This window comes from Helianthus annuus, chromosome 7, assembly GCF_002127325.2.
Source record: "Helianthus annuus cultivar XRQ/B chromosome 7, HanXRQr2.0-SUNRISE, whole genome shotgun sequence".
Taxonomy (NCBI): Eukaryota; Viridiplantae; Streptophyta; class Magnoliopsida; order Asterales; family Asteraceae; genus Helianthus; species Helianthus annuus.
In genome coordinates, this window is record NC_035439.2 from 142,054,795 (window position 1) to 142,081,312 (window position 26,518).

Genomic DNA, 26,518 nt, shown 5'->3' on the forward strand with positions numbered 1-26,518 from the left:
TTCTTTTCTCATCTTCATCATCAGTTTTCTCATCACAATCTTCAATTTTGACTTTGTCAAAATTTGTGACATTGTCACTTATTGGAACAGAATTGATCGGTTTTAGACAAAGATGACTCAGAAATTCTGAAGAGGTCACAAAACTTTTCAATTTCTTTTCAAGCTCATCAATTTTATTTCTGGCACTCTCAGCTTCATTTTCAAACTCAGAGATTTTCTCAAAATGAGAAGTTATTGCTTTTTCATTTTCAAATTTATTCTTTTCAAGAACAAATTTTTCATTTTCTAAAACTTTTATTTGATCTTGAAATTTTGTTTCATTTTCTTTCAAATTTTTATTTTCAAGTTTTATCCAAAAATCTTCTTTTTCTGAAGCTTTTATTTTGTTTTCAAACTCTTTTTCTTTTTCTTTTAATCTTTTAATTTCCAATGTCAAACTGTCAACATCATTCAACAATTTGACATTTTCAGACTTTGATTTTTCACAATTTAAGCACATTTCAAGAATCTTCTGGTCATCAGCTTCATTCTTTTCAACCAACAAAGCTGAAATTTTTTCAACTTGTTTCTTTTCCACATGAATACTTTCTTCAGGTTTGACTTCATCAACCTGTGACAACTCAGTTGTCTCATCTTGTTCAGATGTTTCTTTATGATTGTCAACCTGATTCTTCTCGACTTGAACACTTTCATTCATATTTGCTGCCTCATCAATCTTCATTTTTACAGCTTGTTTATCTTTAAGTTTTTCCAGTGTACCTGCATAAAGCATTTCAAATAACTGAGGTCCAAACATCTTTCTAAATCCTTCAAGTTTTTCAATTTCTACACTGTCATCATCACTCTCTTCATCTAATGAGTGATCAAACACTGGAACTTTCTCCGAAACAACTTCTGAATTATTTTCAGCTTCTTTTGAATCAAATTCTGAACCCTTTTCAACTTTATCTAAAACAGTTTCTGAATCCTCTTTTATTGAAACTGATTCTTTTGAAAATGGTTCTTCTTCACTCTTGACGTAACTCTCTTGTTGAGATACATAGTAATACAACAAGATATCTTCTGCATGCTTTGGTAACAAATTAAATACTATTAGTCACTTTCAAACGAAATCTGCCTTTCAAACAAAAATTCCTCAAGCGAAATTATCTGCAAGTCAGCTTCACACGAAATTAGTTCAAGCGAAATTAGGATTTTCACACGAAATACGTAATTTCGTGTAAAATACCCAAACAAAATATGGTTTCAAACGAAATTAACTAGTTTCGTATGAACTTTCAAGCGAAATTAGCAATTCGTACGAAATTAAGTGACCATTTCAAACGAAATTGTAATTTCGTACGGAATTATCACATGAAATCAGAACTTCAAGCGAAATTACTAATTTCGCGTGAAATCTCTCAAACGAAATTACACCTTTGGTGCGGAATTACTAATTTCGCTTGAATTTTTCAAACGAAATTACAGTCTGAAACAAAATAAGGTCCTAATTCCGTGCGAAATTATGCTGATGTCATTATCTCGAGCTGAATTTTGTCAAATTGATCAAGTTCTAGGCCGATTTTAGGTCTGATTCTTTCAAGGATTTGTTAATTCAATGTTTCGCACATAATACGTGAAAATCAGTCCATTTTAACCGTGAAAACTTGATTAATTTTGAAAAGAAGGTGTAGAAATCAGAATTTTCCAGCGAAAACGAGTTAAACGGTAAGAACTCTTCTTCCTGAGCTCTGATACCACATGAAGGATCGATCTACCGACCAAATGAGTCGATTAGAAGAGTACTCAGACAGAATCAGAGGCGGAATTCATTGATTCGGTCTTTGTTTAGCTTGTATTCACTATTAACTGTCTTGTTTATTGATCTGATAACAATTTACAGCACAGAGACACTTCGATAGAGCTTCGCCGTCGGAAAACACCTTGGTAATTTCGTACCAAATGACACGACCAAGCACCTATTTATAGGACATGTAATTTCGTATGAACATGCTCATGCGAAATTACATCACAAACAAAATTACACATTCAAACGGAATTAGCTATTCCGTGCGGAATTACCCAAGTAATTTCATGCGAAATTACCAGATGGTAATTTCGTGCGGAATTAGCTTTTAGCCTATTTTTGATACTTTTCTCGTATAATGTGCCTTGATCTGTCAGATCTAATCTAAGACTCGAACGAAGATGAAGTCGACAGACAACTGCACCAACAAACAGTCATTTAATAAAAGTTTTTAATGAAACTGGAAAATATGTAATATATATGGGCATGCACAAATTCAGTTTCCGTGATGTTTTTAACGCGTGATATTTTGAGGTTGTGAGGGTAATTGTTGGTTGGGGGGAAATTGTTGGGTGTGGTGGTGAGTGATGACCATTGTCACTAAAAAAGGATGTGAGTGATGGAAAAATGATTGATGACATGGCGGAACTTGATTGGATGTTTGTGAGTGATAGAAGTTTTGCAAGTGATACCACCCCCACTCCCCTTAGAAAGGGAAAATATATAATTGTTTTTTTTAGTTAGGAAAATACGTAATAAATTAGCTTAAGAGGGAGAAATATGTAAATTTTTTTTTTATATTTGTTAGTTTATAAATTAGAGTTTCGTAATTTACAACTGGTCACATACCCAACGTCTCTTTTTCAAATTCAGAGGTGTATTAGTACAATTTTCTACTGTTACTATTCTAGTCTATTAGTACAATTTTCTTTTTGAATGGAAATTTGAATCACTGACGGACCAGAGTATCATCATGCCACTAGTGGAACCACCCGATCATATCCAACTCCACCAGGCAATAATGCCTCACCAATTCAGAAGGAAACCCAATAAATATGGGAAAACCCCCTTGTGGGAATCGAACCCAGACCTATTGGTCCAAAGCTTTATCCCACCACCAACCACCAAGATACCACTAGGCTATAAAGCCATGGACTAGTATATTAGTACATAGTAAAAGTAAATAAGAGTTAATTTAGTATAATATTTTATTAAAATTAGTTATGTTGCAAAAGTATTTTATATAGCTAATTAAGTTGATGTAATTTTTAGCGTATGATTAGAAATATAAAAAAGTATATAAAAAACAAAAACAGTTATAATTGCCAGGACTATAGAAGTACTAAAAATATGTTTGTATTTTTCGTGAAAGAATAGATACTCAAATGTAAATACATAAAATTAAAATAAATATAATTCAGGTCATATATTATGTTTTTACCCATATAAGGTTTATTCCTAGCACTTTAACCGTTAAATATTCTATGCAAGCAACAAATAAGGTTTTTTTGTGCGTTAGCAGCACAAAAACCAAAACATGGAGTCACATGATAAAAACACAACTCACCGGTTGCCGGAGACTCACCGGAGAATAATCTTATTTCCACTACCTTTTCAAGGTCACATCAACCCCATGTTTCAGCTTGCAAACATTCTTCACATCCAAGGTTTTAAAATAACCATCATACACACCCAATACAACTCTCCAAATCATTCAAGCTACCCTCAGTTCCGTTTCCGGGCCATTGAAGACCGGTTTTCCGAGGTCGATCACCTGCGGTCGACGAATCGAGATCCCAGCTATTTCATTAAGTACCTTAATAGAAGCTGTGAAGATCCGTTTAAGGGTTGTTTGATTGAGTTGTTGGATGAGGAACCGGTTGCTTGTTTGATCGCGGATGCCATGTTCTACTTCACGCAAGCCGTGGCGGATGAGTTGAAGCTGCCGCGGATGGTGCTCCGGACTAGCAGTCTTGGTTGCGCCATTGGTTATGGCGCTATACCCTTCTCGTCGAAGGAGGGTCGATTTAACCTTATGAAACAAGGTATGGTGTTTGTCTCTACAAAAGTGTGATGAACGTTCAAAAATAATTCTAGAATGTTACAAGTATAATAATTTGATTTTTAACTACTTATATTAATCTTTTTAGTACATTTTCTTTTTGCATATGATATTCGTTAAGAATTTTGTTTCCGTCCAAACTAAACTTGTTATGTGTGTCATAATGTCATTTACGTGTCAACTCTATTATATTATATTAATTTAACCGTGTAATACACAAAATCCTTAGTTGTATTGTTTAGATATATTTTTAATCATGTTAGTAATGTCATTAACGTGTCAACTCTATTATATTACAAATTCAATCAACCGTGTAATAGACAAAATCCTTAGTTGCGTTGTTTAGACATATTTTTAATCATGTTGATAATGTCATTAACGTGTCAACTTTATATTACATTAATTCAACCGAGGTAATACATAAAACACTGCCAATGAGCTAGTGTTGGAGTGGTAAGAGAGATACCCGGTGTTTTAAGTGACACAGGTTCAATTCATGCCCTCAACATTTAGTTTCTGCGGCACCTGTTGATGATGAGAGATTAGGCGAGATCGCTAGTTCGATCCTTGAACTGAGCGAGTTTTACCTCACCGCACTATCGTGCATTCGGGCGAGTGTTCACGGGTTCGGCCCTAGGTGAGGGTTTTTCCCGATTCGGAAGGCGATCGAGTATATCCCGATGTGATGAATTTCGCCAGTAACCCATTTGGAGGATTCGTTGGCCGTTAAAAAAATAAACAAAACTCTAATTTAGTTGCGTAATAAACTACTACCTCAATTTTCGTTGAGTTGCGTTATAAATTACTACCTCAATTTTTGTTGATGTGGATGCATGAAGAACATCAATGACTAGATTTTTGAATTATTATTTACTTTGGGACCACTAACACCAATAGTAGTTGGTAGAGAATAACTTTATTACCTTTTATAAAAGATACGCTAGAAACATGACATTATGGGTATGTTTGGTAAAAGTAGCTGGTGGCTAGTAGCTGAAAGCTAAAAGCTGGTAGCTGGTGGCTAAAAGCTGAAAGCTGGAAGCTGCTAGCTGTAGCTGGTAGCTAGTAGCTGTAGCTTTTTGGGTGTTTGGTAGAGTAGCTGAAGCTTTTAATAAAATGTATAAAATGACCAAAATGGACATAACAAAAAATTTAGAAAGTTGGTGCATTAAAAAGTTCCTTATTTTTAGAGGTTAAAATAGTTATTTTTTTTCCTAAAAGCTTGTAGCTCCTTCTAAACCCTACTAGTAGTAGCGTTCAACCAAAAGCTTCAAGCTCCTAACCTAAAAGCTTAAAGCTCCTTCAACCAAACAAGACTTTTTATTGAGTATGAGCTTTTTCTTAAAAGCTTAAAGCTAGAAGCTCCTAAAATCTTTTAAAAGCTCCATGCCGAACATACCCTATTTGCGAATGAGCTAGTAGTGGTGGAGTGGTTGGAAAAAGAATTGGTGTTTATTGTGACGCAGGTTTGATTCTCACTCTCCTCATTATTTTTTGCGGCATCCAGGTGAAGTGCGTATATAGGTGGCGGCGGTTCGACTTGGATGGGAGACGAGATTTTACCGATTATTCCACTGTCGTGTCTTTGGGCGGGTAGAGGTCGGGTTTCAACACACCTGGGAAGAGCCAAAGGTTTGGCGGCGGTCGAATAATTAACCTAGACCACAGCGCCAGGTCTCACGTTTGTTGAAAAAAGAAACATGAAATTATTTGTTGAAAAATTAGAACCATGACAGCTGTGATCACAATGTGATCAAGGCATTCAAATCAAGTAAAATAAAAAATATAAATTTATGATTAAGATATTTGTTGTGACACGAATTAGCCATATCCGGGTCATCCAAAATATATATCCACTAGTTTTTTTTTTTTTTTTTGTTACTCTCATGATGCTTATTATTTTCATTTCTTATGCCGATATAAAATAATAAAGCCGGGAGTCTCACTGGAAGCAACCTCTCTATTCCTACAGGGTAGAGGCAAGGCTGCTTACATTTTACTCTCCTCAAAATCTACCTTAGCTTTGCTATTGGTGGGATTTACTCAGGGCCGGCCCTGAGAATTCATGTACCCTGTTCGAGCTCGAAAAAACGTGCCCTTAGGGCTGCCCAAAATTCTTTTTTTTTTAATTAGTTTTTAGAAAATATTTGGGTATTGGGCTCATTAACTTAATGGGCTAAATAGTTTAAACAATATGATTATTTTTAAGTGGGCCTATGTTAATATTTTTTTGCTTATACCCTATTAAATTTTTTTTACATATATAATATCGGATTTTTTTTTTAAAAATTGCGTGCCCTACAAAATCATGGGCCCTGTTCGGTTGTCCTCCCCGCCCTCCTTAAGGGCCGGCTCTGGATTTAATGAGTATGATGATGATGGTGCCGATATAAAATAACATACTTACTGATTATATTCGGCTAGCATGCATACCTAACTTTTCATAAATGTTTTTAGATCCAGGTTATGAGGCATTTGTTCCAGAATATCCATTATTGAAAGGCAAAGACATGTTGAAGATAGCTATTAACCCAGAAGGTTATGGGGACCTTGTGACCAACATGCTTAAACAGATGAAAGCATCATGTGGGCTCATTTGGAACACGTTCAAAGAACTTGAAGAACCTGAACTAGAAACAATCAACCAAGATTTTCGGGTTCCCAGCTTCACTTTAGGCCCGTTTCACAAGTACTTCCCAGCATCTTCAAGTAGTTTGATCAACCAAGACCGAAATATTATCTCATGGCTAGACACACAACCTCCCAAGTGTGTTATATACACAAGTTTTGGAAGTGTTGCACGTATTAAGGATGTCGAGTTTCAAGAAGTGGCATATGCTTTGGAAAATACGAGTTCGCCATTCTTGTGGGTGGTTCGACCAGGGATGGTTCTTGGTTCAGAATGGGTGGAGTCATTGCCTGAAAAGTTCTTAGAAAGAGTGGGTGACAGGGGTCGTATAGTGAAATGGTGTCCTCAACAAGAAGTACTAGCTCATCCAGCGACAGGGTGTTTTTGGACTCACAGTGGATGGAATTCAACATTGGAAAGCATTTGTGAAGGAGTTCCCATGATTTGTTCACCTTGTTTCGCCGACCAACCAATAGTTGCAAGATATGTGAATGATGTTTGGAAAATTGGTATTTTGTTGGACGACGGGTTTGACCGGGTGGGGATCGGCATGGCAATAAAAAGAATAACAATGGATAAAGAAGGAGAAGAAATGCGTACAAGAATAAGTCATCTTAAGGAGAAGGCAAACCTATCATTAGATGATGGTGGCTCTTCTAACAGGTCATTAAAGAGCTTAGTTGATTATATTTCATCGTTCTAACATGTAAGAATTGTTTCCTAAAACTAGAAGTTGTTGGAATGGTATAAGGTGGCTTAAAGTTTGTTTTCTTTGGCAACAAGATATCTTAAATTCAAATATCACTATTACAAAATAACTTTTTTGGTGCTGTATTTTATGCTTTATTTTATATTTTATGATAGCGCACCAACAAATATAGCACCAAATAATAGGATTTGTCACCAAAAAATCAAATATGAAACACAAGTTCCAGCACCATTAAATCTCCAAACACACTACCAAAAAATCAATGATGAAACACAAGTTATAGCACCATTAAATCTTTAAACACATCACCAAAAAATTAATATAGAAACTAACGCATGTCAAATAATAACAAATCTACATAGTACCAAAAAAACAAATCTCCATAGCACCAAAAAATACGACAAGAAAAAAAATATAATTTTTTAATATTTTTGCAAAGTTCCAGAATTTTCAGTAATATTTCCCAGTATAATTCCATTTACACACAAATACACATGCTCACGATAAAAATTAACTAGTATTAGACAAGCCGTTCAAGTATATGGAATTACAAAAGTCACAACAGTTGCGGAGCTAGCCCTTAAAATCAGGGGTATCCCAATTTTTTTATCGTGCAATCATACAAACAATAAAAAACAATGATAAATACAATAATAAAAAAAGATAATACCTAATGGATTTGCTCTCTTCGATTTTTCATAGCTTGAAATCGTTCTAGAGGACAATAAAACTCACAAGAAACCAAACGGCGTGAGGATAACAACGACGAATAACCGGCGTGAGAACTGGCGCATGGCTATAGAATGCCGGAAAATCCACCGTCGGCTTCAGCTTCTGTTCCAGGATGTTGTGCGACGTTCGGGTTTCAAGAATGTTGTGCGACGTTTGGGTTTCAGTCTCAGAAGTTCTAATTCCCGCCCATGATTCCATGCCCATAATCAATGGATAATTTTATTAATTTGGGTTTTATTATAATTTGGGCTTAATGATATGAAACTTATTATTTGTGCTTAATTATTTAATAAGTTTTGGGCTTAATGAATAATTTCAGGTTTCAAATTATTCTCTTAGAGGTATTCTCGTGTATGTTTAGGGTATCCTAATATATAAAAGCTGAAAAAAATACACTGCAAATATGAGGTTGAGCCGTAGCCCGTGCTACGGCTCGTTCCTCATTAGTGCCGCCCCTGAAACACAAACTAATGCTTACAAGATCAAAACATCTTTTTAATAAATCCCGACATTAAATCTACCACTAAATTTTCAATTTGAGATTCTTCAAAATACCCTTCTTCATTCCAAAGCTAAAAACAAATAAATACAAAAGTTAGATTTCAAATATATATATACTAGGATTTTGCCCTGCCGCGCTTTGCGGCGGCAAAACAGTATATTCACGCTAGTAAATTAATTCAAGTATTATTACCTTCAAATACAAACAACATAGACATTATTTAGGCACATACAACAAAAGAAAATCAAAATATATGTGTTTGATATAATGAACGTAGATAATCTCCTCCCATCCTAGTTGTCTTCTAAATTCTCATGAATCTATTGTAAATGAATATGATCAATGAACCATCGAACCCAAAAAGTGTATAAACCAGCTATAAAGAATTGTATAGATCGTTTAACTTCCAATTCACAAAACTCAAGATACATTATGAATGCTTTATTTGTGCCACATACCTTAAACTTTTCTCCAAAGGGCAGTTAAGTTTAGAAGTAGAAACTTGAATGATAGAAACTGAATGTAAATGATGTAAGCTTCAGTAATTCTTTAAATTACATATTCTACACTAAACTCCCAATGTGATGTATCTAATTATTCCCCATGAATATGAAATGGGCCTGACAAATACATATTCATCTATTTGGAGAAAAGCTTCAGTTTTTTATCATTCATGTTTCTATTTCATATTTGTAGACTACATAAAACATTAAGGTAAAATTGGTTTTCAGTTAGCATACCTCTTTAAGTATATTTTTGTATGCACATGAAGATGCCCAATTTTTTTTTTTTGTTTCTTGAAGAGAATGATGCCCAATGCTTTTGAAACAATTATCGCTAGCTTCTCATGAAGACTAAATAACGCAAACCACCAACAATCACTACACCCGTTCATCTGCTCCCTTGTACGCCAGCTATTTATCCTGAAAATGGTCAGATTTGAGTTATATAATAGGAAAATAGTTTGAGTATATGTTTTATCGTACCTCTGAAATTAGGAACCGACTTGGTCAGGTCCAAAGTCACTGGAGCAGCCACCAGATTCCATCATTCGTCACCGGAATGTGCCTCAGCTCTCAGAGCGCCTCCCGTTTATTTAAACCAAGAAGCAGACCTATTTTTAAACCAAGCAGCAAACCTATTTTTAAACCGATCAGCAGACCTAAAATACCTCTCTAAACCATCTATTTGCTTCAGCTCACGACATTAACTGTTTAAGAGCTCAACAACATATTTTAACAAATTCCAAACTTACCTACATTTTATATAGTGTAGCATCCAGTGGCGAAGCTTGAAGTTTCGACGGGGGGCTCGAAAACGTATATAACCAAAATTTTCTATAGAACCGGGGGGTCGAAAACGTATATACCCAAAAATTTATATACGAAAACTACATATATAATATTACTGGCCGAAAAGTTCAGGGGGGCGGGCGCCCCTCCCGGCCCCTTCAAAGCAACACCCCTGGTAGCATCCGTGTCAATCCTACAGGAACATTTGTAGCATCCGTGTTAACTCTACTTATCTATCTTCTTCATAGCTAGATCTTCCTCTGTAAAGAAAAACATAATAAAGAATCAATAACATGGTATTTATACCGCATACATAACATATTTGATTCACTTTGTCTACTTTTTCATTCTACTTGCATATTAGCACAAAGAGATCCTTTTTTTGGCTGCAATCCTTATATAATCAACATAACATAAAATGTAAAAGTCCATACCATACACATAAATTAAGTAAAAATCAGCCTCTGTAATTCAATTTACATTCCAAGTGTTCAAGTCAAATCCTACTAAAGCAAAGTAAATCAATTTTTCTTAACAGTTAAAGAAAAAGTTCAAAACTCTTGTAAACAAAAATTAAAATCAAAGCTAAAATGGGTCAAACGTCTAACAACATTGTCAATTAAAGTTTGTTGGGTTTATGCAGTCTGACCCATTACTCAATTCAAAATGTAACTTGTTATTATTATTCAATTTCAAGTCAATTAAACCAATAAACAGAACCAAAACTATGTAAAACTGAACCAAGTTGCCCTTAAATTAACCTAATTAGAATCTCATCAGAAACACTCAACACGTACCATACATGGAAAAGAAATCTCAAATTCCTAAAGCAAACTCTACAACAAATCTGACAACAAAAAACACCCGAACACAGGAGAACTTATTAATTAGAAGAAACCAATGATGCAAGACACAAAGAAAGCTAAAACCATTAGAAAAATTCAACCAAATTTCATAAAAATGGAATTCAAATGTATTAAATGGAAGGGAAGACAGCCAGCTAACTAACTTACTTATGAGAATGGCCGATTTCTCCGGATTAGTGGTCGAACCTGCAGAGGTCGCTAGAAGCTTTGTGGGAAAACCAATTAAATCGATTTGCTTCTTGTCGCCGATGCAATTAAAATCTCGCCGTCCACCACCACCGCCAAGAAACCTCTCATGCCGTGCGAGGCAGTTTTGTCTGTATGTGCGCTTGTGGTTTCTGGCCGCTGACGGAGGGCGTGCATAGGGTGTGGCTGGAATACTGCGGCGGAGAGGTCGCTTGCGGAACTTGCCTCCGGCTCCGGCGGTTTCGTAGGGAGGATTTCCATCGCCTGTCGTCGCCATAGGGGGGAGCTGGATGTGGTGGAAGAGAGAGATTGGACGGTGGGAAGAAAAGGAAGAAAAGAAGAGGTAGAAATGGGAAGGAAATTAGGGTTGCAAGCAATGGCATTTTTGTAATTATGTCGGTGGGGTAAAATGGTAATTTGTCGGTGGCACCGACATTTGTCTTTAAGAGTATATAAATATATATTTTAATGCTATAAACAAAGTTTATGAATCTATATATATTCTAAAGTTTAGTTATATGTTCTATTTTAAAACCAAAATTTATGGTTGTTTTAAATGAGGTCATTTACATATATCCCCCTCCTAAGATCATTTATTACATATATACCTAACCCATAAAATCAATTACATATTTCCCCCTTTTAAACCATACATATTACATATTTACCCATTTTATTAAAATCACTCCTATTGAATTACTATTTTACTCTTAATGAACTTATTAAATGATTATTACATTTTTCCCCTTTCTAATACCATTACTTACATATTTTTTGATTTAATGTGTAATATAATTGTTTACAAATAAGATATTAACCTAATGATATGAATTCATTTTTTTTATAAGCCCTGTCTATTTTTTTATAAGCTTCTGGCTCTGTTATGTGAAAATTGAAAGTTTTGCTTATATATAATAAGTCATAGCTCTTAAGCATTATTTTTTTTAAAGAAAACAGTCATGCGACCATGGTTTAAAAATTTACTTTTGCTGTAAAACAGTTTTTTCAATATTATTTTGAATGTTTAAAACATGACAATTAGATTTCTGAAATAGCATTACACAAAAAAATGGAAATTTAGCTCCTGCTTCAAAACAATTAAAATGTTGATGATCGAACTAAGATTTAGGCTAAAGAAAAATTGACTACGACTTGAAAAAAACAAACGTATATTGTATAACAATATGTTTATATATATTCTAAAGTTTAGTTATATGTTCTATTTTAAAACCAAAATTTATGGTTGTTTTAAATGAGGTCATTTACATATATCCCCTCCTAAGATCATTTATTACATATATACCCAACCCATAAAATCAATTACATATTTCCCCCTTTTAAACCATACATATTACATATTTACCTATTTTATTAAAATCACTCCTATTGAATTACTATTTTGCCCTTAATGAACTTATTAAATGATTATTACATTTTTCCCCTTTCTAATACCATTACTTACATATTTTTTGATTTAATGTGTAATATAATTGTTTACAAATAAGATATTAACCTAATGATATGAATTCATTTTTTTTATAAGCCCTATCTATTTTTTTATAAGCTTCTGCCTTTGTTATGTGAAAATTGAAAGTTTTGCTTATATATAATAAGTCATAACTCTTAAGCATTATTTTTTTAAAGAAAACAGTCATGCGACCATGGTTTAAAAATTTACTTTTGCTGTAAAACAGTTTTTTCAATATTATTTTGAATGTTTAAAACATGACAATTAGATTTCTGAAATAGCATTACACAAAAAAAATGGAAATTTAGCTCCTGCTTCAAAACAATTAAAATGTTGATGATCGAACTAAGATTTAGGCTAAAGAAAAATTGACTACGACTTGAAAAAAACAAACGTATATTGTATAACAATATGTTTTTTTATATAAGATATTTTAGATAATCAATATTTTAACGTAAATTGTTAGTGTAGTTAACTAAAATTTAAATGTATAATGGGTCGGTTGTAAAAAATATGTAAACTAAAACTTAATCAGTAACTAGATATGTAAAAAGGTCACTTGTTTTATAAAATGGGTATGACCGTTTTTTTTTCAAAGAAATATTTTAAAGATTTTATCACAACATATAGAGTATTGACTAGATTGATTTTGAAGTTAAGAGATAAGAAATTAAGAAAAAGGGTAAAAGGGTAATTTCATAAAGAAAGGGGGAAATATGTAATTGATTTTAAAGATTGGACAAATATGTAATAAGGGCTTTTAATAAGGGGATATATGTAAAAATTCCTTTCAAATGCACCAGCCTATAAGAATCCTATTAATTTCATTTAATTTACTTAATAATCACAAATTACATTACTTTAATCATTTGGGTCAAAAACAATTCCAGTTTAATAATCACAAGTTACATTACTTTAATCATTTGTGTCAAAAATAATTCCACAAAAATAATTCCACAAACCCTAGATCATCTGATAATAACAATAAGAAGAAAGCTCCGGCCGCACACAAATCTCCGGTATTCGACTGCGATTGCTTCGATTATTACACGAACTACTGGTTCCGGTGGGACATGTCTGTTAACCGAGAGCTAATTCATCAAGTAATTGAAGCTATTGAAGAAAATTTTACCAGTAGTGAACAGGTTAACTGTCGCGGCCATAAACCTAACCAGAAGAAAGAGAAGGCGAGTCATCGGAGGTTCGCCGGAAAAGCTTTAAATCCTTCGCCAGAGGTTTTGGTTTCTCCTCCGTACGACATCTCATTAGTTGAAGCATGTGCAAAGGAAGAACATGAGGTAGTGGAGGAGTCGACGGAGACGGATGCAACGGCGAGAAGAGGACTTCCGGAAGTGAAAGGGTTGTTTAACTGGCGTTTGTGGGGACTTTGGAGTCCGTGATACTCATCCTTCGCCTCTCAATATATGCTCTCCAATCCATAATTAACTTCTCCCTAATTGAAGATCTTCATCGATTAGGCACACAACTCTCAGACATATATCTTCGATTGATCTCCTGCACAGGCTCGCCATCAGGCTCTCCATCAGTCGGCAACTCAATTGGAATCATAATTAACTTCTCCCCAATTGAAGATCTTCATAGATTTGGCACACAATTCTCAGACCTATATCTTCGATTGATCTCCTACACAGGCTCTCCATCAGGCTCTCCATCAGTCGGCAACTTCAGTTAGAATCAAAGTAGGTCATTTACTTGCTCCTTTAATTACACATCATCCTCCGACTTTCCAGCAACCTTTAAGTGCAATATATATATTTCTAAGATGAAGATAATGTATGGTAATGAAGATTTGGAGCAGCAAGAGGTAAAAACAGCCAGAATTTTTCGTTCTATAAATTCGATTCGTGAGTGTTAGTGTGTGTGTTTATATTTATTAGGGTTTCATCAAATGCAATGTGAGGGTTTCCAATCAGTGTTTATACAAATAATATTGAACCCAATTTTTATGTATGTGTATGCAGTGTGTAGTATGGGGTCTTGCTTACCTCATTCAAGGAATAACAATGAAAGACAGGGGTCATTGATTTCGAAAAACTCCGCCTCTTTGTTCGCCTTCTTCCTGATTTTAAGTTACAGTGAGTCAATTTCCTTTTTCTGATTCTAATCGATTAAGAACTATACGTGATTAACCAACGAATTGTGGTAGATTTTATGTTTCTATTGCAGTATTTGGATTGAATTGACTGTTGCAATTTAATGATCGTCAGTTATAGTTCGTTTTTTGAATATAGAGAAACACTGACTTATTTAAGGTGCTTGATTTGGGTGAATAGTAGGAATATAAACTGCTATTGTAATTTGGTGTGATATTCAATTCAGTATCATCAACCTAATCAAATTGTGCCCTAAACATAGAGTAAATGTGTTCACCAGCAAGGTAATAATATGTACTAATTTTCAATTATCATTGACTTCTAATAAGGAAATATAGCTATTAGGTTATGTCAAGGTAAGCATAGTTTATAAAGAATATGTTGCAGAATAAAGTTAATACAACATTTTAGTAATAAATAATTAGCTGATAGTCAATAATAATTTTAGTATGCTAATGTTGTTAGAGTTAATAATAAGGACTATCAATTGTTATTTAACAATTTTAGTAGAACTGGTGCAACATTTTTTGTTAATAGAGCTGTTAGTGACTCGGTTATTTATTACTAACTGCTTAATAGCCCATTAGCATACTAACTCTTGATTCAAAGTAATCTCCGAACAATTGATAGTCACTAACCGAGTCACTACCGTTGTTAAGGTACCTGCATTTTTGTTGTTCGTTAACTATTTGATTGTTTTGCTACCACATACTAATCACCCCTGCCAGGTGTGAAGGTGAATACTTTATTAACGTGACCGTTTTTATTGTCGGGTCGATTTTGAATCAATTAATTTGTTTACTTTTATCAGTTTTTGGTTTCGGTTTGGTTTTAGGTTGTTTTATTTTTTTTGCATCGTTTTGGTTTTGATTTTTCCCAGCAATTGTTTTGTTTCGATCTAAGTTTTTTGAGTTCGTTTCGGTAAGATCTTTTACGTTTTTTGTTCCGTTTTCAGTTTTTTTTTAGTTTTGTGTAAATTTAGTTTCCTTTCCGGTTAGATTCGCTTTATTTGTTTTTGGTTCAGGTTCGGTTTTCATTTCAGCAACATTATTTGTCTCAGCTTATTTGTTTCGGTAAAATTATTCAGTTTGTATAGGTTCATTTTGGTCTGGTTTTGTTTTTTGGTTCGTTTAGGTTTGGTTTCAGTTTCCTTGGTTTTCGCTTTTAGTTGGGTTCCATTTTTTATTTAGTCCCCGGTTCGCTTTCTATGGGCTCAAAACTATTTATGCGGGTCAAGTTAAAAACATATATTCACATACACACACACGCGTGGTTAAGGTACGTTGCATAATCTATACATCTTGGTTTAAACAGAAGTAGGTGCAACCCGTAAACGATCTGGAGGTTCAATGTTATGTTCGTTTATTTTCGTTCATTTATGTTCGATAATTGACTTTCGTTTATGTCTGTCCTCTCTCTTATTTGCGTTCCTTTGTAACCATTCTTTATTTTCATTTGAATGTTCGTTTAAATTTATACATTACTAATATTCATTTGAAATAGTTTTCATATTATCAAACCATTTGTTTACTTTTAAAAAGTTGGATGTAATGATGCTGATAGAATATTGACTTCCACCATGCTGGTAAAATTAACACAGTTTTACAACCCACCAACCCGATTACTACTCGCCTGCCTATTTAAATAAATGGGTTAAATAAGTAATGAACCGCATTCAGGTTACATGAATTTAAGTGTGACGGAGTTAGACTTGCATGGAGTTTTCCTACATATTTTGATAGGTCTGTTTGAATTTGCGTATAAAAAATAATTATCTGAATATGATTTATTTCAACTTCAACTTTCAGTAAACAATTTCTAAGTTTAGCTATATCGTATATTTAAAATCAAAATTTATGGTTGCTTTAAATGCATTACAATTAACTTTAATGAAATAGTACCAGCCTTTATGACCATGTTTAATCAATGAGCCTCTTCCTTTTCTCCATATATTAATGTTTAAGTTAAGGTTTATAGACTTTTCATAACAATTCACCTTAAAGGATTGATTGGTTATTAGATAACCAATACTTAATATTACAATTAACTTTAATGAAATAGTACGAGCCTTTATGACCATGTTTAATCAATGCGGCTCTTCCTTTTCTCCATATATTAATTGAAATAGCTCTAGCACGAGATTTCTGGACTCTGAGATACACTACCAGTTTAGCAAATGGTAGTCTTGAGGTAAGTTTATTGTACCATTGACGGTTCACCATTATCCTTAGAAATTTACTTCTGATGTATATGTTGCTTCTTTAAATAACTGAGAAATAGAGGCGAAACGAGTTGGTTAACGGGTATTAAAACAACATCACATGACTATAAGCACAATGACAATTGTCACAAATAGAGGACTACATTGTACCTATGCGTCAACTAAAAATAAAATTTAATTAAATGGACTAAACAACTACATTAAGTTTGAGACCAGGGTAAAAATCTAAAACATCATTTTTGTTTATTTTTTACTTTTATAACCAGATGTGTTGCAGGCATCTGAAAATGTTACCCTGGAGTCGGTACACAAGATTGGCAAGCTGGAGTGACATACGTGTCCAGATAACACTTTTTAAGTCCTGCATACCCTATTTATTAAGTATTGGGTTAATTGTAATAAATTTTAGTAAATAAATATATAGATTATATAACTAAACACTTGAAGAACTGTTAGGATTTGTTAATTTTGTTGGTTTATAAACTGCTTTCTGATCTATAAAAGGGAACAAAACCTACAATTTGACTTTTAGATGTTAAAACTAAATTTATATGTATATGTGTATGTAGTATAATATGTGTATATATATATATATATATATATATATAACACATCTATTTTACACCATTTAAAACACAATGAAAAAGAAAAAATAAAAAAATTTGAAAACTGTGACGTCTTTTGAAGAGGATTGAGAAACCACACGTCTATAGATTTGAAGTTTTGTGAGACCACATGTGGTGGGGCGCAAACCTCTCTCAAAGCGTCTTAAAAACGTGGGGGAACACTGTACCCTCGGGTGTTTTGGGCCTTTTTTGACTGGTGGTGCTACCACAAAGCGCCGAATGAGGAGTGGACTTTGGTCAAAAATCTATACTATATTCGCACTTTCGTACCGTGTCACGCACTATCTATATCAGTCGTCGTTCCAGGAAAAAACAATAACTATTATGAATGTCGTGCATCGCACGGGTATTCCCCCTAGTATTTATAAAAACTCACTCGCTTTGAGAAACGATGATGTCGTCTCATTTAAGAAACGGTTCAATATGTTTTTAGAGACCTATGCTATGTTTAATACAACTTAAATTGTTTAACCTGTTTATCATACGCGTATATAACCTAGTTATATATAAAAGAACACTCACTTCTTTATCTTGTCTATTTTTCTTTATTTTTTCCCTTCACAACCTCTTTTCTAGTCATCTATTTTGTTTGACTCAAATTATCTTGAAAATCAAGTCTTATAATGAAAAAAATTATACATAAAAGTACACTCACTTTATAGATGGTCATGTGAATGTTAACTAGCTTTGTATGCATTTGTTTTGTTCAAGTTTCTTTGTCTACTTGGACTATAAAGCCACATAGAACATAATTGGCGCCCAACTTCTATTGTCTAGCTCACTAGATGCTTCTTCACGCCTCACTCACGGAACCCTGACGCAGTGTTTCGTAGGCGTGTTGCTGATCTTGTGCCGAAATTGATGTAATAAACTTTTTTTTTAAATTACAATAAACAAGATGATTGACAAAGACAATTTTCAAAAGACAGAAAGAAAACGAAGGGATACAATAAACAACAAGATGTCACAAATAATGAAAGAACAATGTTGAGCTGTGTAGAAATTGATGTGATTCACACAAATAAGTTTTTTTAAAATGTTATAGAAATTTGTGCAGGGTTATTATTTGCTTAGAAATCTATTAAATAACGAAATGCAGGCTATGTTGATTGCTGACAAGTGGGGTGGGTATCGAACCTGGTTATTTAAAAGCACTAAACAAAAATTAAGGGGTACATGATAAATACCTTTGGCTTAAAAAATGTTGACCGATTAATAGGAATTCAACCAACTACCAGACCTGCCATATGTACTTTTTTAAGAAATATGTCTATTTCCATTTATAAAATAAATAAAGAATTTCTATTTCATAAAAATAAAATATCACTCATATACAAATATATTACAATAGAATATATACGATACATGAAGGAAGAAATTCACCAGTTCAAAAAAAATATATATACGATACAAACTTACGTAAAGATAACATAATGTAACAAACGTCAAGAATCGAACAACCAGAAATTAAGCTTTCGATTTGGCTGAGACCACGTGCTTAACGTACAAAGCTTCCTTAACACAACCTTCTTTACTCAGACAATGCATCAGTACCGGAACAATAGTTGTACTATCAGGAAAAGACGAGCCAGTATTGTGTTTGATCACGTCACGCAATCAATGGTCGATAGCCTTAACCTCCCAAGGCTTGCACTATTATTTATTCATAACATGATAATTAGTGACCAGCCCTTGTTTCCAAGATGGGCTAGAGCCGGATTTTATCAAACTTATGGATGGTTTCCATGATTCTTATAAATACTTCAAAAAAATCTTTTCTTTAGAAAAATGTTATTAAGGATACTTATAATTATAATTACATTCATTTGGAGATAAGAAACAATATGGTTCCAGAGGGGGCTAACCTAAATCATCCATATACTTGAGGGGTCATAATGAGACTATAACCTCAAGTTATTCTATATAAAGCAACATATAATGCTTGTCTTGCTACAACATACAAACACCTGCTAGTCTCCGGTAAACATGGAGACCCATGGAAGAGATACCGCTCACCGGTCGAAGGAGACTCGCCGGCGAATAGTTTTATTTCCCATGCCTTTCCAAGGCCATATCAATCCCATGTTTCAGCTTGCAAACATTCTTCACACCCAAGGTTTTAAAATAACCATCGTACATTGCCAATACAACTCTCCCAATCATTCAAACTATCCTCACTTCAGCTTCAGGTCCATCAATGACCGCTATTCTGAGGTCGAACACATGTCGACGACTAATCAAGATGTCAGCTTTTACCTTAAGTACCTTAATAGAAGTTGTGCAGATCCGTTTAGGGACTGTCTGACTAAGTTGTTGGATGAGGAACCAGTTGCTTGTTTGATCTCGGATTCCATGTTTTACTTCACGCAAACGGTGGCGGATGACCTTAAGCTGCCTCGGATGGTGCTCCGGACCAGTAGTATTGGTTGCACTGTTGCTTATAGCGTTCTACCCTGGTTCTCTAAGGAGGGTTGCTTTAACCTTACAAAACAAGGTCGGTTTCATATAGTGGCGGAACCATAACTAAAGGGTTCATATCAAGGGGTCAAATAAGGCTCTCTTCTCTGTCGGCTACAACTAAAGGGTCAAATCATGTCTTTTCTAGAATAATATCATATTTTATAAATAAAATCCAACAAATTCATGTGGTTAGGGTTAGTAGACCTTCTTCACACCCTCTAGTTCTGACCCTAGACTTTTTTGTTGTTAGTTACTTAATTAAGTTGCATGTCTACTTATGATTTATTCCACACCCTTTATATAATTTGGTTAAATAAACAAAGGATTGAATAAATTAACGTGAGTTTGCATAAATGATTTCAGATCAAGATTATGAGGCATTGGTGCCAGAATATCCAATATTGAAAGCCAAAGACGTCTTGAAGATAGCGATTAACCCACAAGGTTATGGAGAGGTTGTCACCGACATGTTTAAACAAATGACAACATCATGTGGGCTCATTTGGAATACCTTCAAAGAGCTTGAAGAACCTGAACTAGAAACAATTAACAAAGGTTTTCCGGTTCCTAGCTTCACCTTAGGCCCTTTCTACAAGTACTTCCCGGCATCTTCAAGCAGCTTAATTGAACAAGACCGAACCGTTCTCTCATGGCTAGACAAACTACCTCCCAAGTCTGTGATATACGTAAGTTTTGGGAGTGTTGCACGTATTAAGGATGTCGAGTTTCAAGAAGTGGCATATGCGTTGGAAAATACGAGTTTACCATTCTTGTGGGTGGTTAGACCAGGGATGGTTCTTGGTTCAGAATGGATTGAGTCATTGCCTGAAAAGTTCGTAGAAAGAGTGGGTGATAGGGGACGCGTAGTGAAATGGTGTCCTCAAGCAGAAGTACTAGCTCATCCAGCAACCGGGTGTTTTTGGACACATAGCGGATGGAGTTCAACATTGGAAAGCATTTGTGAAGGTGTCCCCATGATTTGTTCGCCTTGTTTTGTCGACCAACCAATAGTTGCAAGATATGTGAGTGATGTTTGGAAGATCGGTGTTTTGTTGGAGGACGGATTTGAGAGGGTGGGAATTGAGATGGCCATCAAAAAGATAATGATAGGAAAAGAAGGAGAAGAAACACGTGAGAGAATAAGTCGTCTTAAAGAGAAGCTAAACCTCTCGCTCGATGAAGGTGGCTCTTCCAGTAAGTCATTAAAGAGCTTAGTTGATTATATTTCGTCATTCTAATGGACTCTTCGATCTAGTTTAATCTACTTTCAGTTTGTAATAGTCGGAATATCATAATGTGGTACGAGATTTAAGTTATCTGGATAATTAATATAACATGTTTCGTTTGTATTTCCTGAACTTATGATTAGTTGGATGTTACAGTCAGTGTTTTATTTTTTTAAGTGTAGTTTATAATCTTAAATATTATTAAATACTACTAACAATTAACGGTCTATAAAACAAAACCTGATGTATTTTTATATTCAAGTAAACACACTTATCATGTTAGATTGGTAAAAAATTAGATAAGGAAAAATTTATGTGATAACTTTTGATTTTCTTTGTACACGTAAAAAAGTAAAGTATTATTTAATGTGTTATGATAACAATAACATATTAAAAAATTAAACCACAATAACAGCAAAAGTTAAAAAGGACAGACGTTCAATATTAATATTCATGTTCTTAAAAACAATTAGGAAACTGATGATGTGATTTACCGAGAAAATGAGTATTTTTAAGATCGATGTTATAGAAAATTGTGTATGGCCATTATTTATTTATTTATTTAAAAATCTATTAAATAAGGATCGCTGTCCGCGTGCTATGGTTCAGGAGGATGACGAACTTGATCATTTAAAATCACAATATGAAAACCAAGTGGTACATGTTGATACCATATTTTGCTAAACGCCATATGTATTTTCAATAAAATATGTCTATTTTACATTTATAAAGTAATCAAGCACACAGAAAACGTTAGATATGATTGAGATCACTTGTGCTGGAAAAAGAAGGCAAGTATCCTCTTTGATCGCTTAACGTAATCTCGGCCAATAGCCAATTAACCTCCCATTCTCCCAAGGGTTGTATGGTTATGTAAGAAAACTAATATAATCGTCAACAAATTCATATTTTTCTCCATAAATCACACGACGCACGTTAAAACATACTAGTGTCTTTTGTAAATTAACTAGTTTATTACCCGTCCGGTGAACGGGTTACGTTAATGTATTATATAGTAACAACATAATTGAGCCTATGAACACAAAGAAATAAAATATAGAGTCAGATTACAAAAAAATTATAATTGAATAGATTTGGATATTACAAAAAGTATGGGTGGGAACAAATAAAATATAAATCTTGATGTTGGTGGAGTGGTTGGGGAAAGACTTGGTGTTACTTGTGACCAAATTTCAACTCCCACTCTCCCCATTATTTTCTGCGGCATCCAGGTGAAGGGCGAATACGGGTGGCGCCGGTTCGTCTTGGGTGGGAGGCGAGATTTTATCGATTATTCCATTGCGTGCCTTCGGGCGGGTGGAGGTCGGGTCTCCGCGCATCTGGGAGAGCTAAGGGGCTGGCGGCGGTCGAGTAGTTGACCTTGGCCACAGCGCCCGGTTTCACGGTGGTTGGTACGTCGTTTCTTGCCGTTCAAAAAAAAAAAAAAACTATGTGTACATTGAAGATTTATTTAACTGTTATGAGTAGTTGGTAGTGTAATTTAACGTCTTTGCTTAGTCGTGTATAATTCGGAAATTTGTAAGAAAAAAAAAAACAAACAATGACGAAATAAATTCAAACATATCTTCCTATATTTGAACTTCAAATGCATGAAACAAACAAAAACCGTAAAATAAATACAATATACAACTTCGCATTACTAAACACCTAGTGACAACATATAAAGAACATATTAGTATTTATAATATATCACTAACACGGGTCTGTTTGGATAAAACAACCAAGTTACATTCAAAAGATACAAAATTCCATACGGGTCAGTTTGGATAGAACGACCAACTTACATTTAAAACATACAAAATTTCCAAAAGATGCATCGTCAAGGTAATTCTAAATACATGATTTCAGCATTTAAGCATCAGAAGAAAGTGTAAACTTAAACTGATTAGAATCAGTACATTTTTGCAACACCCTTGTACATGAAAGCTTGAACTTGGTCCGGTGAAACAGGTTATCATCCTAAGAACCATCATACAAACATAAAGAAAGATATATGCTCGAATCTAAAACCATCGACTTATAAATAAATGAAGGCAATACAAATTAAGTGAACTCATACCTCCTCTAGATTTGTCAACAGAGATATTGTAGAAGGGATAGGTCCATCCATTAATGTTCCTTGCGAATCTCTAGACGACAATATGACAAAATAATTAAAATTACAATTCTTTAATGCAATCAGATTTGTTTTTGTAGTATATGAGGTAATGGCCTGACATAATTATCCTTCATTTCCATTTTTACTCTTTGATTTTGTAGTATATTATTATTAGTTAGAGGTGACTAATTAATACAAACCAAACAAAAGTCAGTAGACTATTTCTCATTAAAAAATTATCGTTAGAGCTGACCTCAACAACTTCCCGAAAAGGTTCACAAAATTCACTCAAATCTCCCTCAACCACATCTTTAGGAAGCCTACCAACAGAAATCTCAGAACCATGTGGTGGCAGAGCAAGCAGCTCAGCATGCTTTTCTTTATCATCATCACCTAAACCTGATTATTTTTCATCATCATCAAGTGCCATATTTGCATGCCCGCAACATATAAGCATATGAAAAGAAAAGTTAAAATGACCTATAGTAACACTAAAAGAAAAACTAATGATAATAAAAAGTGCAAGAAAGTCATTTCTTATAAGTTGAAAATATTTACCATGCACAAATATGTCCAGGAACTTATGTGCGAGTTCAACAGACCCATCTTGCCACCTCTTTCATTCGCAAATAAATGTAACACTAACCTTAATAAAGCAAGCAGGTTGAATCCATGTAATTCCAAAGCAGAGTAACAGGTATGCCGTTTTGAGTAAGGTAAATGTTGCAATCATCTTGAATGGAACAGTTTCCACAAAACAAAAGGTGTAACAGTAACCTTTGTCTTAACGAATCTAGTGATCCACAATAAGAATTGACCAAAGGGTACATTGAAACAACTAACATACAAAGATATCACAATACCAGCTCTTTCTTTATAGACCATCCCATAAAAAGGATATATTAAGAGCTTTATGTCAATCCTAAAGTTTTTATACTTATACAACACATAATTAAGAAATACAATATGAAATTAAGGAGTGACATCAACATTTATCAGGTACTCACCTGCGAGTAACTGCCCTTCAAAGGACCAAATTGTCCGAAAGATCTCGAGTCGCATGTCCTCTGGCCTGCATTAAAGGGTAGAATCAGTAGATTTTTAACAATTAAAATCAAATTTCATGTAAGAAAATTAGAAGGTTAATAAAGGGACACAAGACACGTATATCCGAATTCAAATCAGTTAAGTTGAAACAAAGAACTGGCACTGCAATTTTGCAATAAGGAGTTGATGACGATAGTGATGGCTAAGAAGGAGGAGCCTAGAAGAGGGGAAGTGGACACCAACTTTTTGTTGTCCGGACGTTTCAAGGAGAGCGATGGTTGTGGTGAGGTTTTATAATGGGGAACGTGGGAGGGATATCAGAGGTTGTAGGTGGAGGTTACTGACTTTACAGGGGAACATGGGAGGGTAAAAAGCGGAGATCTAGCTAAACCGCCAAAAACTTCCATGAACTACAAAAGCAGTTAATAAACTGACCCGGTAACTTCTTGCGAGAAAAGGGCAAATATTTAAGGTGCAACTGATTGTAGACTAAAACTGATTGTAAGCAGTTAAAAAACTGACCCGTGAACTGATTGTAGATTTTTAACTTCCCGCGAGAACATGGGTTAGTATTTTTATATATGTAAAATCCAAATTGCTCTGCTAAAAAAAAGCCTCCATCTAGTTATTCCTATCAGGATTAAATCTCAGGGATAACCGCTTGATTTGGACGTTCATGATCATCCCAAAACGGTTATTTTTCCAAAAAAAAAAAAAAAAAAAAACGAAAGCTAGTTAGGTTGTGAACAATAGTTAATGCAATGATTTTTATAATTTCTATTAGTGGCCATGAGAAAGTACATATCTTGATGTTTTGGGAGCAAAATGAAGCGGGTCAAATGGGTTGAAAGCAGTCTTAATTATATTGATATCAATCTAAAAATAGATTAGTGGTTAACAATAGCTTTAAAATCATAACTAACACAAAAATCAATAAATAGACTAAAATGTGTTAACGGGTTAAACCTAGCCCGTTGTAACAGAACAAATAAAATTCATGTTTTAAGAGTTGCTCAACCCGCCTACTTACCGTTTTTAGTAGAAAGCACAAATCTTTATGTTTTACAAAGTAACACTGAACATAAGAAATCATTAAAAATTTATGTTTTTAACATTAATACCTTAGTTTTTGCAGGATATGATCCTTTCACAAACATACCTGAAGATTTCCTGGTTCTGCTGCAAGATAAAGAACTTTAATCAATTATAAATCAAATAAAGAACTTGAAATCCCAAATTAAAGAAACTTTATATCTTTATAGATCTCAACAAAAATATAATTATAGATTCCACATAGTAGTTAAACAATCAAAGATTTAGGGCAAAAATCAATTTCATATGATATGGAGATAGGTGGGAACACAGATATCATAAACATATTATAGGTATATGATAATATGATCAGATCGAAAGAAGAATAAGACATGACAGAAGCACATACCAGATGAGAAGAGCAGGCAACCGTCTCTCATCGCCATCATTATCTACAAATGGGCTGATACGACAATAACGATTGGGAACTAACAAAATCAAGAAACACCTTGAATTGGATTCTAGGTTTAGTAGCAGACATGAAGCCGGAAATAACCATACCTTAGAGGATCCGGAATAAGCTCATCCAATTGAGAGGAAGGTTGGTGATTCCTTAATTTCATCATCCATTGGCATCATTCTTTTGCATCTGTACAAAACATCGATCATTAAAAAACCCTAATTACCGAAAATTTCGGGCCCAAGCTAGTTCCGGCCCAGTGTTATTATCATCAAGAAATTGCTTAAAAAAGTGATTATGTGATGAAACCAAGTATAAAATGATTACCTGGTTCTCTAGTAATGAGAATCAACGAAAGAAAACTTGTCGCACAAATCCACCCTTTAGTCGACCAAGGTTGATGATGATAGATTGATAGCTCCGATTGACCAGGCCTCTTGAGCCTCGATTGCACCTTAAATTCTCAAATTAGGATGATGGTTTCTATGGATGAGTAGACCATGATAAGATGAATTGCGGATCTTATTTCTTTTGGAATGGCAAGATGAACTACAGATTGTAAGGGTTTTATTAAAATGGGGATGTGGTGGTTGAAGAACGTGGGGGGAGTTAGAAGAGAGGTTAAAACATAAGCAGTATACAACTGCATTGTATAACCTCTGCAAACTGCTCCTTCTAGAAGAAAAATGTGAGTTTAAACGATTAGGATTAAAAGTTAGAGAGTTTGAATGGTCAAGATTAACTCAAAAAGCACACTTAATGGGTTCCATATATATATATATATAATTTTTTTCTGAATCCTACCTTTACATCATAAGATTATGTGAAAAACTATATATATACAGGCATGTGTTCTTAAAATGGAAAACTCAAATTCACACATTGCGTCACACGATTATGTGATGTGAATTTGATTTTTTTTTTGAATGGCTAAATTTGCACACCATGATGATTGAACCTCTTACCTCTCCTATCCTAAGC

General features: G+C 34.2%; 2 protein-coding genes and 3 long non-coding RNA genes across 15 annotated transcripts; 3 read left to right on the plus strand and 2 right to left on the minus strand.

The window, feature by feature from the left end:
• The first annotated feature begins 3,271 nt into the window (after nt 1-3,271).
• On the plus strand, nt 3,272-7,295 carry LOC110868894 (UDP-glycosyltransferase 76B1). The gene is made up of 2 exons (XM_022118156.2): nt 3,272-3,831; nt 6,306-7,295. Exons 1-2 carry the CDS (start codon nt 3,324-3,326, stop codon nt 7,178-7,180), a joined length of 1,383 nt encoding a protein of 460 aa, XP_021973848.1. The 5' UTR covers nt 3,272-3,323; the 3' UTR covers nt 7,181-7,295.
• A 967-nt stretch (nt 7,296-8,262) lies between these two features.
• On the minus strand, nt 8,263-11,107 carry LOC110868893. Of its 5 annotated transcripts, none has more exons than XR_002552870.2 (5): nt 10,726-11,107; nt 9,676-9,972; nt 9,407-9,534; nt 9,161-9,343; nt 8,263-8,740 (listed from the first exon to the last, which is right to left on the minus strand). It is a non-coding gene; the product is annotated as an uncharacterized LOC110868893 (long non-coding RNA). The 5 variants fall into 5 exon arrangements; XR_002552869.2 differs by having other exon boundaries at nt 8,263-8,490; nt 10,726-11,106; XR_004862914.1 differs by having other exon boundaries at nt 8,263-9,343; nt 9,407-9,558.
• A 2,874-nt stretch (nt 11,108-13,981) lies between these two features.
• Nucleotides 13,982-14,445, plus strand: LOC118480479. The gene is made up of 2 exons (XR_004862915.1): nt 13,982-14,057; nt 14,215-14,445. It is a non-coding gene; the product is annotated as an uncharacterized LOC118480479 (long non-coding RNA).
• A 4,690-nt stretch (nt 14,446-19,135) lies between these two features.
• Nucleotides 19,136-21,049, plus strand: LOC110868891 (UDP-glycosyltransferase 76B1). Its single transcript, XM_022118155.2, has 2 exons — nt 19,136-19,687; nt 20,017-21,049. Exons 1-2 carry the CDS (start codon nt 19,180-19,182, stop codon nt 20,889-20,891), a joined length of 1,383 nt encoding a protein of 460 aa, XP_021973847.1. The 5' UTR covers nt 19,136-19,179; the 3' UTR covers nt 20,892-21,049.
• Nucleotides 21,050-22,561: 1,512 nt separating this feature from the next.
• On the minus strand, nt 22,562-26,269 carry LOC110868890. 7 transcript variants are annotated; one of them, XR_002552859.2, is made up of 8 exons: nt 25,865-26,269; nt 25,639-25,726; nt 25,487-25,565; nt 25,167-25,224; nt 23,557-24,070; nt 23,252-23,397; nt 22,960-23,029; nt 22,562-22,859 (listed from the first exon to the last, which is right to left on the minus strand). It is a non-coding gene; the product is annotated as an uncharacterized LOC110868890 (long non-coding RNA). The 7 variants fall into 7 exon arrangements; XR_002552862.2 differs by having other exon boundaries at nt 23,252-24,070; nt 25,487-25,529; XR_002552864.2 differs by having other exon boundaries at nt 23,252-24,070; nt 25,167-25,221; nt 25,487-25,540.
• Nucleotides 26,270-26,518: the final 249 nt, after the last annotated feature.

Bases quoted from the DNA above. Each gene is read 5' to 3' on its own strand.
- LOC110868894 (XM_022118156.2), top strand. From the start codon at position 3,324: ATGGAGTCACATGATAAAAACACAACTCACCGGTTGCCGGAGACTCAC. The intron at 3,832-6,305 runs GTATGGTGTTTG...AAATGTTTTTAG, and splicing joins ATTTAACCTTATGAAACAAG to ATCCAGGTTATGAGGCATTT.
- LOC110868891 (XM_022118155.2), top strand. From the start codon at position 19,180: ATGGAGACCCATGGAAGAGATACCGCTCACCGGTCGAAGGAGACTCGC. The intron at 19,688-20,016 runs GTCGGTTTCATA...AAATGATTTCAG, and splicing joins CTTTAACCTTACAAAACAAG to ATCAAGATTATGAGGCATTG.